General features: G+C 39.4%; 2 protein-coding genes across 5 annotated transcripts in view; one reads left to right on the top strand and one right to left on the bottom strand.

The window, feature by feature from the left end:
* Nucleotides 1-17,500, bottom strand: part of LOC138049845 (uncharacterized) — a 38,406-nt gene that overhangs the window by 15,136 nt on the left and 5,770 nt on the right. For 2 of the 4 annotated variants that reach the window (XM_068896300.1, XM_068896302.1), the window contains exon 1: nt 845-981. The exons of 1 other annotated variant lie outside the window; for it this stretch is intronic. Coding sequence is in view for 1 of the 3 variants with exons in the window: in XM_068896303.1 (XP_068752404.1) it covers nt 13,952-14,011; nt 16,349-16,479 (191 nt within the window). In the remaining 2 variants the exon portion in view is untranslated. Of the gene's footprint in view, nt 1-844; nt 982-13,770; nt 14,012-16,348; nt 16,480-17,500 lie in introns of those variants that run through there. One more of the 4 variants, XM_068896303.1, reaches the window with a different exon arrangement.
* Nucleotides 5,497-10,589, top strand: LOC138048478 (rab3 GTPase-activating protein catalytic subunit-like). The gene is made up of 4 exons (XM_068894663.1): nt 5,497-5,574; nt 7,186-7,404; nt 9,500-9,550; nt 9,711-10,589. Exons 1-4 carry the CDS (start codon nt 5,497-5,499, stop codon nt 9,891-9,893), a joined length of 531 nt encoding a protein of 176 aa, XP_068750764.1. The 3' UTR covers nt 9,894-10,589.

Raw genomic sequence — 17,500 nt, 5'->3', positions numbered from 1 at the left:
TAGTTCAAGACAGGTGAAAGCGTCACTACGGTGGCCCGTAAGGGACATGGCATTTCGTGATCAATTTTCCTGTTTCAAATTTCAAACTTGTAATTTTGAGTTTAGAAATTCGAAATTTCGAGTTTACAAGCTCGAAATTTTGAGTTTATAAACTCGAAACTTTGTGTCCACAAACTCGAAATTTTGCGTTTGCAAACTCGGAATTTCGAATTTCGAAACTCGACATTTTGTGTTCACAAACTTCAAATCTCGAGTTTGTAAACTGGTCAGTGTACAACGCAGACTGCAGACTAAGGTTTTAATGTAACTGTTGTTAAAACCCAAACCCTTTAGATGTGCTAACAGTTAAGCCTAAATATTGTTTTGTGCCTAATTAGGCCTAAGGTTAGCACTTCTGAAGGGTTTGGGCTTTTTCAACAGTAAAATTATAACCTTAGTCTGTATTTTACCTTTTGTCTACAGTTTGTATTTTACTCTGCCCGGTTTGTAAACTCAAAATTTCGAGTTTGTGAACTCGAAATTTTGAGTTTGCAAACGCAAAATTTCAAGTTTGAAATTTGAAGCAGGCCACCGTACTTCACAGATAACCCGTGTGTCTTTTTTAATCTTTAAGGGACATTCGGAGAGGTCAGTATCTTTACAGAATTGAGCTGTTTGGGGTTGTAAATTTTAACTTTTATATCGGGATGGACGAAGACCTTACTTAAGCCTTGAGAGAATGTTCCTGCGCACGGAAAGATGAATGGGGCGCCGCTACTAATTTCCTCAGTTAGCACTGCTCTGACTGTCCAAAGTGGACTACCCTGAGCAAACCAGTTTCTTTTCAGTGGCCAAATAAACTTACCTATGTGGCTCGGTTAAACCTTTTTTCTGCGTTTATGTCTGCACTTGGTCTCTGTTCAAAATTCTCAACTGCATATTCGGTCTGCTTGGTTAAACATAATTAGCAAGGAGAACTTGTATACATGATATTTCAGGTTTTGCCAAATTAAAGTAATTAATTATTAAGAACCCCTTAATGAAACTTCCTGAGTAATTGATGTCATTAGGGCTTGTTTGCTCTTTGAGAAAAATATTTGAAGTGAATGAAATGTGTTAAGAGTCAAGACGTATACACGATTTGGAAACTGGTCCCTCCGGCAACAAAATGTATTCCTCTTTTGCCAGCCTTGATTGAGTGATATACTTCTTAGGAAGAATGATGATTTAATGGTTTGCATTAATTTTTTAAATGACTATTGAATTTCTTCAAACTTCTTTTGTCTTGCATTAATTTTAATACATTTCTAAATTTTTCCCGCCTCGAGCTGCTGAAATAACCACGGTATTTTCTCTTGGTGCAAAGTTCGACAGCTATACTAAGGTGAATTGCGGCAGATCATGCTTTGTTCCTTTAAAAACTGAATTATTTTTCCGCAATGCCACACCTCACTGACAGCTCTGGGATAAACAACACCTCATGATTTTCATTTAATTAAATCGTGTCGTTTCTAATTCGTTTCTCTTTTTGGCAATCGAATGACAAGCTGACAGGAAAAAGGAGAGAACCGAACTAGATTGTTGTTGTCTTTTTTAATGGAACTTTTGTTCTTGCTTTGTCAATGCCGAGCGTTGCAAGTTTTCATCGCGTCAAGATTTCATCAGTAAAAATGAAGTCGTCTTATTAACCTACTAAAAGTTTTATCCTAATCACGACAAAATTTCAAAGAGAGCATGTTTTTTCTCCTGAAAAATAGGTATAGCACCATAAAGATTTCTCAGTTGAGCTGAGATGCTAACAGCTGTGCTTACTGGTGTAGGTTAATAATGTCATATTATTCTTTATTTGTTTGTGGTTTTCGTTTTTAGCACGTATTCTCGGTTTAACATATCATAGACATACATTAACATTGCGAACTGTCTATTCGTTTGAATTTATATTCTGAGGTGCATATCCGCTTTCGAATAGCTTGTACACTGTTATTTTCAAGGAGTAGATTGAATTTAAAAAAAGACTAAAAAAAGGTACAAAACCACCACATTTTTAGAGTAAAATTCACTCCCATATCTTTTACTCTTTTGTTAGGGTAAAATTTACTCCAGTATTGTTTATCCTTCCTGTGGTGTAAAATTCACTCCAATACAAGAGTAAATTTTATCCTTCTATTGGAGTGAATTAAACTCTTAATGGAGTTCAATTTACCCTTGACAGAGTGAAATTAACGGCTCCAAACCTGGGGAGGGATAAAAAAGTACAAAACCACTCCTTTTTAAGAGTAAAATTTACTCTCTCAAACTTTACTCCCCTTGTCAGAGTAATATTTATTCTTTCTACAGAACACACTTACCCTCGCTAGATCTACTGTACCTTCATTTACAGTCAGATTTCTCATAAAACAATAAAAAGTTCAATTTTTTAATATTATGGAAAGAAAGAACCAGGTTTAGAATAAAACATCTAATACTGGTAATTTTAATCATAAGATTGCACATGATAAATAAACACATATAGATTGGGGAGAGAAGGGACATAACTGAATAACCCAATGAAATAAGACCCTTGTTTATAAGCTATGGGAGTTTGTCATGTCAAAATGGCTTACAGTTTAACGATACCTCACAAAGGAAACCAACTCAGTAACGTTGGTGGTTACCTAGAAGGTTCGTTTCGAATCGCTTTTATACTGTTGTTTACTCTGTAACCCGGACCTACGATCCACTTTAGGTCGTCAAACAAACCCTTGTATTGACTATCTCAAGAAATTAATTTTTCAATTAATTACGATGCATGTTTTTTTCTTTTTCTGGTTCCAAACGCTTGTCACTCAATACCATATCTGCCGGAGAACGGAGTGTGTCTCCCAGTCCAAGATGAAAGATATTTCCTCTTAGCACCCACCAGAAATCCTAAAATTCGAGTCCAATAAATGCGATTCTCACAATATTCTGAAAGACTAAATTACATGAGCAGTCTGTCAGCATCATATTCATCGACTATAAACAGGAATGCATGAATACTGCTCTGATATTTATACACTTTTGGTGTTCCAAACCCAGCTTACCACATTTCTTGTATGTGGAGCTGCCACTTAAAGGTATGTTAGCTACGCTATGCTGATGAGGCCTAGCAAGGCCAAAACGGATAGCTGCTAATTGACCGGGTGAAATGGTCGTGTACATGCGTGATGTGTTGGCCACACCAGATTGGTGTTAGCGTGTGTCACCTTGCTTTCTTTGTCTTTTTCTCTTGAACCTCTTCCCTTACCCCTCTGTGATCCATTCCAAAACTTAGCCACCCCCACCCCCCCCCTCCACTTTGAAACGTACTCCGAGAGAAATGTCGACCTGTAATGTGACAGTGCACTGAAATTCCTTTTTTCATCGTGGCTCAATCCGGTCCTTCTCTACTAAGACTACCAGCGGTTTACAGTGAAACCTCGATTTAACCGCGAAGTGCCAAGGGACAGAGGAAATTAGTTCGTTATACCAAGATTTCGTTACGTCACATTGGAAACCTCGTTATAACGAATGTTTAGAACAACAACAGAAATGTTCGTTATATCGAGGTATAGTTAATTGTCTTTGCAACATGAATTCTTCTCCGCTATTGCCAAAATTTGCGTCCATAATAGACCATATTCGTATTCTCGGTATTGGACTGGAACTAGCTTGCAATGGAGGCTAATGCGGGGGAATATATTAGAAAGTATTTGCATTTGAAAAGATTCCCCCGCATTAGCCTCCATTGCAAGCTAGTTCCAGTCCAATTCCGAGAATACGAATATGGTCTATTAACTGGGAGGATCATAGCTCCTCTTGATTTCATATCTGCAGTTCAATTATATGATTCGTTTCATATATCATTTCGTTCGTTAATTCATTCATCCCTGGAACATTTGAACCCACAAATGACCAGCTCCTAACAACACTGGCCTCATAGTTCAGTTGGTTAGAGCGTTGCACCGGCATCGGCATCGGCATCGGCGAGGTCACTGGTTCAAAATCCCTCGATCCGAAACGACTACTCTCTGGGAGAGGGAAGGGGTTCTTTTTTTTTTTTTTTTTTTTTTTTTTCAGTCGTCCTCCTCAGTCTTCAGAATTTCTACAGCCAGCTCGGGTTGAAATGCTAGAAAAAGTCAGTAATTCCCAGGCAAACCAAACCTCTATCAATAACAAAATTTCCCAGCCAGCTCATCGAAACACCTGTATTTTTGCCAGCCAGCAATACTTCTCTGGGGAACAGATAATGTAAGGAACAGATTCGTTGGGTGCCCCTGACAGAAGAGAATAGGAAGTACAACTTACACTATACAGCCAATGAAATATAGTGTTCACTGAACAAGAGGTACGACCCTACCGTTGAAGTCCTGAATTTTTCAGGCTTCTCTATGCAATTGCTAAAATTGCGTTCATAACTGCGAGGATCATAGCATCAATTGATTGTTCTGATTGTTGCATGACGTTACGTTGCTCTTTACTGGGACTTTACTGTACCTGGCTCTGAATCACGATTTCTTTAGATCTGTCCACTGCAAAAAGCTGCGTTACGCATCAACTGAACAGTAATTGTTTTTGCGTACATTGTTAGAAGAACTCGACCCAACATTGTTATACGAACGCTTCTAACAATGTTGGATACGCATATAACATTGTTGGAAACACGTCACAGTCCACCTCCGCCATTTTGGGTTGAGAGGGCCCCTACACGCTTCAACATTTGTTGTAGTCCCGAAAGTCCTGAATTGTTCAGGCTTCTCTACGCAATTGCTGAAATTGCGACCATAACCGCGAGGATCATAGCTTTACTTGATTTGTTGTATGTTGGAGAAAATGTTTGATCGAAGTCCAAACATTCTTCCAACCAAAAACTGTGCTGACAAACGTCATCAAACATGCATGCTACACATTCTAACATTTTTGATCCAACAAATGTTTATGACAATAGAGAGGTTAAGCATGACTTTTACGGCCAACGTCAAAAGGGAAACGGCAGGTTCCTGCTTATCAAAAAAGCGTGAGAACTCTCTCATTTTAACTTGTCTCGTTCCTTTGAGAAGTTGCTTGATATCTGGAGCTAACAGGACAGAAATGAGCTAATATCAAGCAGGGCTCTTACATTTTTGTCACTGAACCTCTCTAATGTTTGAACGTGAAGCCAGGGCTTTTACATATATGGCGCGCGATCCTTCGGCGAGCGGAACGGTTCGCAAAACTAGTTGGGAATGCCCCGGACCCTTCCCAGGAGTCTTTGAGGCTTCGCACTCGAAAAGCGTCGCCGGCAAAAATGGCAGAAGTACACGTGTATCTTTTTCTGCTTTGGTTTTATCGTGCTGCCTCCAAATTTTAGCAGGGTATTTAAAACGTGCACTTCTCTATGGTAGTTCTACCCCTGGACATTTATCTTAAATAAGTATTTGCTCGTATTTATGAAATTTTAGGAGAGATTTCTACGCTATTTTGGGTGTCGCTCGAGACGCGAACAAAAACCAAATCAAGCGAGCGTACAGAAAATTAGCGATGAAATGGCATCCCGATAAGAATAAAGAGGATCCCAAAGCCCAGGAGAGATTTCAAGACTTGAGTGCAGCGTATGAGGTTTGTTGTTATAATAATGTTTACAATATTTCTTCATCTGTCTTGCTCAGAGAATGAATAATTTCGGAAACTGTGAAATAGTTTCTTGTCTGTGCTAAACACGACATAGAATTTGGTAAATTGTTATCGCAAAGTTGTTTTGCGAACTGCTTTCACTCAACTGGTTGTCTGGTTGTCTTACTTTGTGTAATTTCTGGAGGGATGGGGGTCATCAGTTCCTTACAAATCTGGAAAATCCAGGGAAATTCCCTCTGTGGTGAGGCATGGATATTTTCTAGAACCACACAATATGCTGAAATTGCAGTCAGAAATTTGCGTAATTACTATAAGAAATTATACACCATTTAGAGCAAATGTTCGCATACAGGTCAACGTGTACCGAAAGCCAACACACTCTGATAAAGAATCTTGATTTTAACTCTCATCATCCAGTTCAATATAAAACATCAGTGGTTAATACACTCCTTGATAGAGTGGAGAAAATCCCATCAACCGAAAACAGCGAAACGCAAAGAAAAGTAACATGTTATCAAAGTCTTGATGAACAATAACTATCCCTTGCAATTTATCAAGAAAAGTTGCTGTGCTTGCAAAGCCGGGCATCGCGACTCCAACTCTAACAACACTGCAAATGAAGTAACAACACAATTTTGCTGTCCTACCCTATGTGAAAGGCATAAAAGAGTGTAGGGAGTGCTATGCAACAACAGAGTCAAAGTTGGTTTTAAACCACTCAGCACATTAGGCACAATCCTAGTATACAAGTAAACTGCCTTGATTGCGATTTCACATATTATGGCCAAACGGATAGAGCACTTGCAACAAGGCTTAGTGAACATAGAAGAGCTGTCCGTGTTTGGGACAACAATTCTAAAATTGCAAGACGTGCAGACCAATTTGGCCATAATATGGATTTTGACCTTGCCATTATAGTTGACAAGGCAGCTGGCTGTCGCAAGAGACTTTTCCTAACAATGCACAACATTTAAGTAAAGGAATTTTTTGCGTAAATGTGTCTCAACTGGGTTAATGGTGGCAGGTTTAACATGTGTATAATGTACAGAATAATTTTGGAATCTCTTGACAGGTGTTGCGTTTCAAACCAGTGAAAGAGAGTCTCAGGAACAAGGCAATGTAATTGTCGGCAAGAGATGAGAACCACACAATTAGGCCCAGGGAGGTTCCAGATGTCACCTGTTGATATCTGCGCTGAGTGCCCTGCTGTCACTTATGTCACAAAAGAAAAATTATTAGAAGTTGAAATTGAACCGAGTATGCACGATGGACAGGAGTATCCGTTTGTTGCAGAAGGTATGGAAATAGGTATAGGTATTGAGAATTTAAGTTCATTAAGATTATCAGCTTAAGAGGTGTGATCTTGATATAACACCAAATTCTCATGAATACCCAAAAAGAACTCTATGGTACTAGTTGGCAGAATGAACGTTTCCATTGTGGGAATAAAAGGCTTAAATTCAATTTAGAGAAGAAATGACCCTGAAAAAAAGTTACAGAAATTTCGAAGTGTTGGAAGTTATTAAATGAAGAAATCATCTGAACAACAAGGAATAATTAAGTCAACTTAGGCTGAAGGCATCTCTCTTTTTCCAGGAGTTTGTAAAGCAACTTCAGCTTTGTGAACTGGTTGTTGCTCGTGCCCATTCCCTGCCCTTCAAATTTCAAGATGCTCTTTCAGACGAAGGAACTGGGGCAGACAAAGACGTTGAACACTTTCTTTCAGCCTTGATGGAGAAACCGGAAGTGGCAGTTATCGGTGCGGGACGAGGACCTGCGGGAAGAGTCCTCCATAGTTTGTTTTCTGAGCAAGAGGTTTGTGTTACTCTCAGAGTCGTCACATGCTACTAGGTCTTTGTTTCATTGCTAATCCGGTCACTGACATTTTTACAGCCATCCAAAATCGAGAATTTGAGTTCGGGAATGTCCAGGAGCCCATGACCCGGAGCCTCCATCCAGACTATATCCTTGAGTCAAACTTTGCCCGTATCTTTTTATTTTTAGAATATTTTGTGAGCCGAACGCGATCACTGGTGCGTGACTGCTTGTGATGTAATACAAAACCATTGTTCTGATTGGACGGCATAATGCATTCGCGGGAATTCGAACGTCTAAAAATATAAAGATATGGGCAAAGGTTGTCTCCAAGGGTTTATATGGGAGATTGAGGCTCCGTGTGATGGGCTCCTGGAATGTCCCACTCGTCTTGCACCTTACAGGGCAACCGTTGTCAAAGCATACCACTGTTCCATTGAGCAATACCACTGACATATTACATCGGCACTTAGACTGCAAAAACGTTCACAAATACCATTCATGTACATCCCTGTTAGAAAATTACTCAGTCAAACCTCCCACGACAAATGTTAAAAATAAACAAAGAGAAACCGGCGCTCGCCCGCACTTTTTAAGGCACCGTTCTTTCTAGTTTTAAATGAAGACAAATACTGTACTGCACTTTACTATGATCTGCAATGTGGTTCGATCTTCTGAGTATGTGGACGGCATACTTACAAGTTCAAGTCCGTACGGAGACAAACATCAATTTTCTCCTTACTTTATCATACAAAATAAACAGGAAAGGTTTCAAGAATTTACGAACTCATCTATGAAGATAAAACACTTTGATCCTTCAACAAATTCTTCAAACTACTTTTATAGCCCGTTATCATTTTGAAATACGTTTGTGTTTCGGGTGTGCCGCACGTGATGTAATCCGTGGCCGCGACCATAGGTCTCTTATGATTGGCTATCGTGAAAACACCCGCGAAAACCACTCGAGGATATAGAGGCTCCAGGTAATGGACTATAAAAGTAGTTTGGAGAATTTGTTGAAGGATCAAAGTGTTCTCTCCTCATGGATGAGTTGATTTTTTGACACCCACCTTTCCTGTTTGTTTTGTGTGATAAAGTGAGGAGAAGATTGATGTTTGTTTGTCTCCCTTCGATGATGGAGGCTCCAGGTAATGGGCTCCTTGAAATGCACAGAGATCAATGAGTAGAATTTCGGTGCAGATATTGACTCCATAAGCACATTAACGCAGGCGATTTACAAGAGGGCACCCGCCGGAGCTCCGGCGGGAGCCGGGTCTTACTGAAAGCACTGATCATCATATAGATGGTTTTCACCTGACGTCACAGCAGCCATGTTTGTGTACAGAACAATTGAGAAAACGGCCATAATTTGCTATTGTTTTGTACACAGACATGGCCGTCTCCTCACGTGATTGAAAACCATCTATTGTTCTTAATGCGTCGACCATTTAAATGAAAGAAACTGTAGTTGTAAATTTTAAGTCTGTGGACAAAAGCCAAACATGAAACTATCCAATGATAGCTATCGAGCAGTCCTTTTTGTGATGGTGTTAATTATGCTTGACAAGTTAGATCTTTGTTGCAGTTTGTGCTATGCTGTTCTGATTCGCGCACCGGTGGCTCAGTTGGTTGAGCATCGGGCTGTCATGCGGGAGGTCGCGGGTTCGAACCCCGGCCGGATCAACACTCAGGATCTTAAAATAACTGAGGAGAAAGTGCTGCCTTTGTAATTTCATCTGCAAATGGTTAGACTTTCAAGTCTTCTCGGATAAGGACTATAAACCGTAGGCCCCGTCTCACAAATGTCTTCTATGTTCATAAGTTCCCTGTGGGACGTTAAAGAACCCAAACACTATTCGAGAAGAGTAGGGGATAAAGTCCCCGGTGTTGTGGCTGTCCTGTTCTCTCCAGCAGAAGTGGCCGGCTTGGCGGTGATGTCTCTAAAAAGGCTTGTGGTGTATGAGGCCACCTAAGCAGAAACAGCCACAAGTCAAAAAGGGACTTTGCCGAGTGCTGGAACATGTAGATATAGATAGATATTACTAACATCGTCCAGCATTAAGCTCACGTCGCAATACTTTCTTGTTCTTCTCAGAGTGCAAGGACGCAGTTTGCCAGTGACGAATCCTCACCTTCAAATCAACTGGTAAGCTGGTTTTAGCTACATTGATGTGTATCATGGCGCGACTATTCATTAAAAGTTCTTAATCTTGTTAAGCTTCACATTCACCTTGACTTCTACAGCTTCCTCCCCCTCGATTGTTTTAGAGAGCTGAGTACTTTTCTTTGTTCTTTTCTATTAACAGAGTCCTCCATCTACCCCATCCCAGGACTTCCCACCCCCCACAGGAAGGGAGTATATTTTGAGAACAACCATTCCCCGACCCCGATCCTCGTCGCGCCCTTGTCCACAAAGAATGTATTGTGTGCTGACCAACGACGAATTCAGACTCGCAGGCGCGTTTACCGACGACGTCATTTTTCAGTGACTGGTGCCGATGGGACTGGTAGCAATTTTTTTGTAATAATTAATTTCTAGCCACAATCGCTAAATCCCAAATTCTTGATGTGAAAATTTCAATCTGAGAGAAAATAAAGGAGAAAAGAGCTTTTGGCATTTTAATTGTTCTTGCAAATATAAACATGTTTTGCAAGTTCTAATATTTGCAAATGGTCGGTAAGTGGTCATCTAAGCTCTTCCAACTGATAGACCACCTGAGTCTGTAGGATCTATAACGTCACACACGATTTGTTAGTAGGAATAACTAGCATTGTGAGGCAGGACCTATAGTTTATCGACATCACCTGATAAGATTAGGAATTTTGTCCATTTGCCGATGCCGCATGATAAAGGCATCAAATGCCTGCTCTGCTGTGTAAAGGCCTTCATTCAGTGGTCTGGCCAGATTGGCACTTCGCGGCAGCATGCAAGCTCGGTCGTCCCATGACCCATCAGCTTTGTTTGTAAAGTGAGCAAAAGGCCAGAGAAAAGATCAGGGGTATAACTCGGTTTTATTTCCTCCAATCAAAGTCAATTGTGTCAAATAATTATTTATATAACTGCATGCTTTACAATCTTATCCACATGAAGTGTAAAAGTACTTGAAATAAGGTGATTCATCTTGGTTTCACAAGATGTGATTTTCTGTACCTGATAATAATAACATTGTTATTTTGTCTCACGCTTATCCGTCTTGATCTTATCTGCCTCATTTGTACCACCCATTTACCCATCTATCAACAGCAAGCTCTAAGAACCCGTTAGCTATCCCAATTATCAATTATAAACTTTCTTTTCATCACACGTTTCCTATTACGACGCTAGTTGACGCCTCTATCTCATCCATTTTATTCTTATAATATAAACTGTTATTTATGGGGATTTCGACCACGAAGAAAACTCGTATCTCAACACCTAAAAATTGTTCTCTAATAATTTTGCGTGTGTTTAAGTATCGCCAATCAGCTGCTGACGCGCCACTCGCTTTATTTCGCGTCTCTCCTTTCTGATGAATGAATGGCTAAAAGTTTTCCATTCTCAGTCTTGTTCGTGTCTAATTTCTCGTCTCGTGTTCAACTCGATAACTCACTGGTTCGCTCGAAGAGAAATGCCATATCTATGCGCGCCCATGTAGTATTCTCTATTTTATCAACGATGTAATTTCTACGTTGCATTCTTATCACCTAATTATCTTGTTTATAATCACCCCATTTCGCTTGAGTATCTTTTCATCTTTTATCTAGCTTATTTGGTTCTTATCTGTAATTACCTTTGACATCATAAATCAAAATTGCTGCCACTTTAATTTCTTGTTCTTATCCATATTAGCAATTACTGAAACGGCCGCCATATCAGGGAAAAAAAGTTAACTTTATGTAAAGGCTAATAGACCAAATCGGCTAACTCCATGTCAGTGTATCCAATTCAAATCTTCCGTGGTTAAAGTGCCCCTGTGACCGAAAAATCAATTCTTATTTCTCTTAGGATTTCAAAACTATGTCAACCAAACACTAAGCGACCAAAGTTTTAAGCCTCGATTAAAAAAGACACCTGTTTATTTTAACTGGAATTTTCCTATTTAATGGTCCGCCATTACTAACTTTAAGATCTTGAGAGAGCTGGGTCGAGGAGACAATGACGTCAAAGGCTCACTAGTTTAAGAATGCAATGCGTGTGTACGCCGCAGAATTAATATGCAGCACGGAAGTTTTGGGCTTTCAGACTTTTAAACTCGCGTTGTGCATTCTTTGACGTCACTTTTCCCCGGATTCAACCCTCTGAGGTCCAATCGGTCAGTTTTGAACCTGAGTAGTGGCGGACCGAGAAATCCGACACTTACACTCAAAGTAAACGGTCTTTGGGTAAAAATCATTGCTCAAAATTTTGGCAGTCAGGTGTTAAGCAAACACACTTTTAAAAAATCTGAAGAAAAAAAGGTAGTGATTTTTTTTATCACAAACGCACTTTAAGATTCTTTGTGTATTTTATTGGAATGTAGCTTTCACACTTAAAGGGAGAGTTTCACGTCTCTGCGCATGGGCAAACTGTCACGCCAGCCCATTTAATTTCATAGTTATTGAAACAATCGAAAGCACTGATGCAGGAAACGGAAACAGTCCCATAGTAATGGATTATTCATTGGAATTACTTTTGTAATCATTTCCTTTGTGTTATGAACCTACTGCATTCGAATAGACTACTCGTGCGTTATGACCACTCGTGCGTAGAATAAATTTTCGACCCGTACAATAAATTCGAGATCAAAACTAAATTCGATATTTCTGTGTAAACCCGCAGTGTCTTCCACCAAATTTCGGCCTTAGTCATTCAGTGTATTTGCTTTAATACTCTCTGTGTTTAATTAACATCATCTGGTTCAGTAAGAAACCGTAAAATTTGCAACTGCTAGCGCTAAAGCTTGGACATGCGCAAAACCATGAAACTGTCCCTTTAAATGATATGGAAATATCCGGAACAAAACGTGTTATTTCCAAAGGGTTTGAATTGGGTACAACATTGAGTTAGCCGATTTGGTCTATTTAGAAGTATCTCGGTTGGACTGAGACAAACAAAAAATGGACGGTAACTTAGTTTGCTTTTTGAAGGTTCCCTTCATTATTATCCCCCATTCCATGGTCGATTCAGTCCAACCTTAAGACTACAAAACTGACGTATTCCTTTGTGCTTTTTAACATTTCTACCCAATTAATCCAATTCCTCATAAAATACTTCAATTTCACTGATAGTGAAAGAGGAGCTTCCAGTGTAAAATGGACATCTACCTCGGGAAGACCCTGGGGGAAGCTGGTAGGTGTAACCACACGATGTATATCCATAATTGCGTTTGGTGTATATTACGTGCCCGCTGCCAAAAGTTGGTCCATACAGACCATATACGAGAATGGCGTTACCGTATTGTGATGACTTAATTGCGAACTTCCGGTTGTCGTAACCGTATGGGTTTTTCAGCGAGTAGACAAACGCTTTAGTGGACCTGATATATCGCCAATTGGGATAACCTGGACAACATGAGAAAAAAACTAATTTAGAACCACAGAAAAAGTTTGATTAACCTTAATGACATTAAATAATCATATTACCCGTCCTAAACAACCTTTCCAAAATTTCAAAACTTAATTTATGAACCTAACAGCCTATCAAAACACCAATAAAACGTCACGTGTATGAGCTTTAAACCCGATAAGACACTCCTCATTAGAGTTCCCTGCTTGGTTTTCTTGTATGCTGATATCTTCCTCTCACATTTTGCACCATTGTATGGACTCCAGTCAGACACGCTTTTTGCGGAATAGTTTTGAAGCCGTTGAAAAAACTCGCAGGTCGTGTTTTTTCGGGCTAAAACCAAGTGCTCCGCTTCGCCTCTTGGCTTAAAACATTCCTGCATGCTCGTTTATAAAACAGTACTGTGGACATACCATCCTTTATGAGTCTCTTAATTAACGGTAATTCATTAAATAATATATGGCCCGGTCCTAAAAGGCCTTTCTCTTTTTATTAAGCACAGAAAGATTTCGTTTTGGATCGGTAGACATCACATCCTTTATGAGACTCCCATGCACTGACCGGGTGATCTGCTCCAAAGCAATTCTTCTCTGACCGCCGAACACATAGCAATTTATTTTGCCCTTTCCTTTCCTAATATTTCATTCTAAAAGGGACGCCACCAGTCCTAAAACATGAATAACTTTTCTTTTCTGAAACAAAAAGCGTTTGTGAAACAACAGAAGGACAAACGCAACACGTCCTGGAAGCACAAGTGTTTTTTAAACCGGATAAAACACTGCTGCCCGTTTTTTAACAATATCGTAAATAATTACAGAGAATTTTACTCACTCCGTGAGTGCCAAGATTTGTCAGTATATCCACCGAATATAAAATTATTAACTCTGATAATGGTAACAGTGGGACCCTTTGCGTCACAGAGGCTGTGAAAGGTAGACGAGCTCCAGCTTTGTGATGGGGCATGCCAACATCTTCTAAATCTACTGCGGATCGAGTCCTGAAGCACTGGATTCAAGAAGGAAGTTAAGTTGTATGTGTACAAGCTGCTGTAGCTGCGAAGAATGTCAGATTGAGAGAGACCACCTAGAAAAGAATGTCATTCAAACTTAAATTTTTTATCATTGTTTTTGTCAAAGAATTTTGATTTCAATGCGCGGCGCTAGTGTTGAGTAAAGTTAAGCCGCTGTTAGACGTTGAAACTTTTAGCTGAAGCATGTGTGCAACGGCGCAGCGAAACAAGTTTCAGGAGGCATTGCACCGCGCGTAACATGGTCGGTTTCATGAAACCTTATTTAACTTCGTCGCGAGACAAGTTTCACGAAAAGTAGGACTGCTTTCTATTTCTGCAACGGACGCAGCAATCGGTCTTTTTGCGCTACGTTGCGTAAGCCAATCAGAAACCGGCTAAGACCATGTAAACAACATGTCGAGACCAGTTTCAACGTCGGTGCAACGCCTGCTGAAACTTTTTTTGCAGCGCCGTTGCACGTAAGTTCCAGCTAAAAGTTTCAACGTGTAACAGCGGCTTAAAGTTAATGCAGTCTATTCATGCACTCCACAATCGAGAATGGTGGCATGGATCTGTTCCTAGAAATTATAAAAAAAAATTTCTATAGGATATAATCAGTGGAGTATGTTTTCTACTCTGGATAAGGACTAATTTCACTGGATAAAGTTTACCCCGCTTTTGAAAAACTTAAGCCAGGTGTTTTAATAACACAAACAGCGATGATAAGGCCAACGCATGTTATAAAGACTTGCTGGGTAACATACACTTTCGAAAGCAACCGTTATAATGTTTGAATACTGCTTATATACTTACATCGTAAGGTGTCTGGAACCGAGATCTTAATTGTTTAATTTGTTTACATTCACTGGACTCTACTACGGAAACCACCGATCTGTGGAGTGACTGGGAATTTCCTTGTCTCTGTCCTGCCCACTTTCTAGAAGTTTTTCTGCGATTGTCAAAGAAAACTGATAAATTTTTAAAACGTGTTTTTCCATTGTTGCGGACGTTATAGTACAACTTAAGCCCGTGGGAAAGGAATTTCATCAAAATGTTTAAGGAAAGTGGGCAGGGCAATGACTCGGTAATTCGGGCCCATTCTACAGATCGGTGGTTTTCGTGGTACATCAAATGGGATTCGTTCACACCACGCAAGTACAAGATTAATCTCATTCACACACTCACTTATTGTTGCTACTGAATTTGTTCCACACCTTCCTTGTTACAATCCACTCTCAACGATCTCCGAAAATCAGTGGTCACCCTCAAGGTATAATTACATACAACATTAACGATTTTGCGGATCAGAAACAGAAGCACTCCCAGCAACCCTGTCCAGTTAAAATTTCCCAAGAAAGATTTACTTAATTTTTTACCTTACTTAGCTTTGCAAAGCAACCAAATCCCTAAACGCCTGAAATCCACTGTTTGCAGTTAGGGTTAACCTGAAGATAATTTTCCAAAACACTCGTCGCATCAAATCCTTCTTTCCATACAAAGATCGCTTAAAATAAACCGCTCTCAACAGTCAAGTTATTTACAAAGCCTGTTGCTGGACGGATTATGATGACTTTTACATAGGAAAAACAAAACGACGCCTCCATGACAGAAAAACGGAACACGGCCCTCGTCAAAAATGATCAAACGTCAGCTATTGCTGATATTAAAACATCAAGTGGGATCACTTTGACATTTTGGCGTCGGGCAAAACTGACTACCATAAAGAAACCTTATTAATCCAGGAAATTAAGCCAGCTTTTAATGTCAACGATAGCACTGAGAAACGGTTACTTTATTAATTAAGTTTCTCATTCTTGGTTCCAGACTCCTTTCAAAAGAAGCAAATAGATCTATTTTGAGTAGTTTCAAACATTGGTAGTCTTAACACTTGGCTGTTAAGTAGGACTCAAGAGCGGCTAAGTTTTACTTAACCAAAAATGCGTGTGTGATTAATGAAAGCCTAAGTAAAATCTCAAGTTATTTTACTTTGCATCTCATTAAAGTCGGAATGTTGAGACGATGAAAGTTAGAGATAAGTGACTTGAAAACCATCCTTACGACCGACTTGCTGTCAATCACAGCACACCATTGGGCTTAAGTTTACTTGAAGTATTTACATGATTTGTGCGTAATGCGTTAGGTAAGAAAAATTTACTTGACTTGAGATTTTCCCAAGTTTACTCACGGTCTAGTGTAAAGACTACTATTGTAACGGTTACTTTTGAAAATGTATGTTGCCTAGCATACGAAACGTCAAGTCTCTATAAAATGCGTTGGTTTACCATTTTTTTCGCCGCTGTTTTTGTTTTATTTTTTATCGAGCTACAATGGCCAAAGAACAAGAGTTTATATTAGAACTTGTTTTGTCCAGTGACATCAAAATTTTAATACGAGAAGAAACATATACTCACGTAAGTTGAAAACACATTTTTGCCATCTCCAAGGTAGTTTGTGTGACAAGTGCACGTGTAAGATCCAGCTGTGTTCGTGCAGTTGGCATTTGTGGAACAGTTATGTGTATTATCGGTACATTCGTCTATGTCTATAAAAGAAATTGCAAACAAAATAACTTGAACGCAAGAAAGTGTATACGTGTTGAGCTTTAGTATAACAATTAGCCAGTTTACCCTATCTTTGCCACCACCGCCACGAAGAGTCGAAGCGGCTTAACCATAACAGCGGGATATGCGGCTCTTTTTCCCGTCTTCCGCATTCCTCTCTCAGTCGCCTAGTTGGAAAGCCGACATAGTGAAGTTAGTCACGACTAATGCATTAGTCGAGCAAATATTAATGCATTCAAAAGGTTCCCCCTTCTAACCTTTGTCAGGGCGGCGGACTTAAAACTTTGCGATTTAAGTTTATATGTCTATCTCTAGGATAGGAAGTAACATAATTTGACCTAATCTACATTTCAGGGTTGTGCAACATAGCTCTATAGCTACCTTATAAAAGATCCATCCACAGTACTTTATGTACAAAACAAATTTTGTTCCCCTTCAGTAAATTCTTGTCTATTTGTTTCTATTTGTTCAATTCGTTTCATTCTTCCTTCTTTATCGTGTTATTAGTTTTCATCTATTTTATAATTCAATTTGTTTCATTCTTTTTTTTTTATTGTGTTATCTTGTTTTCACCTAAATTATAATTTTTACTTTACTCATTCAGTAAATTGTAGACTTTCCTTAGTTAGGCTTAGTTTTAATTCCATATTCTGCACCATTTTCTTCCCACGAATAGCTTTGCTAGTTGCGGGTAATGCTTCTGTAATGTTATCTGTTCATAAATAAAGATTTGTTTGTTTGGAAAATTAATATGGGAAACCAAGCATTCATACATCAAGTTCTTTGGCTTAACCCATTGTCTGCTATTAATAAGACTAAATAAATATTTCACTCTTTTTAACGCCATACGATTTTACTCGACAATGGGCGACTGTTTAGTATTAAGGGAGAACTTGTGACACTTTGGCACTTCTAAGAGAAGTAATCTGCTGTTAATTCTGCGTGGGGACGTGTACTACTGTTTCCTGGATTAGATGCACTCATATGGAGACCTCCTTTTTA

The sequence above is a fragment of the Montipora capricornis genome, chromosome 5 (genome assembly GCF_036669925.1).
Source record: "Montipora capricornis isolate CH-2021 chromosome 5, ASM3666992v2, whole genome shotgun sequence".
Lineage (NCBI taxonomy): Eukaryota > Metazoa > Cnidaria > Anthozoa > Scleractinia > Acroporidae > Montipora > Montipora capricornis.
This window is presented reverse-complemented; position numbering and strand designations above follow the sequence as displayed.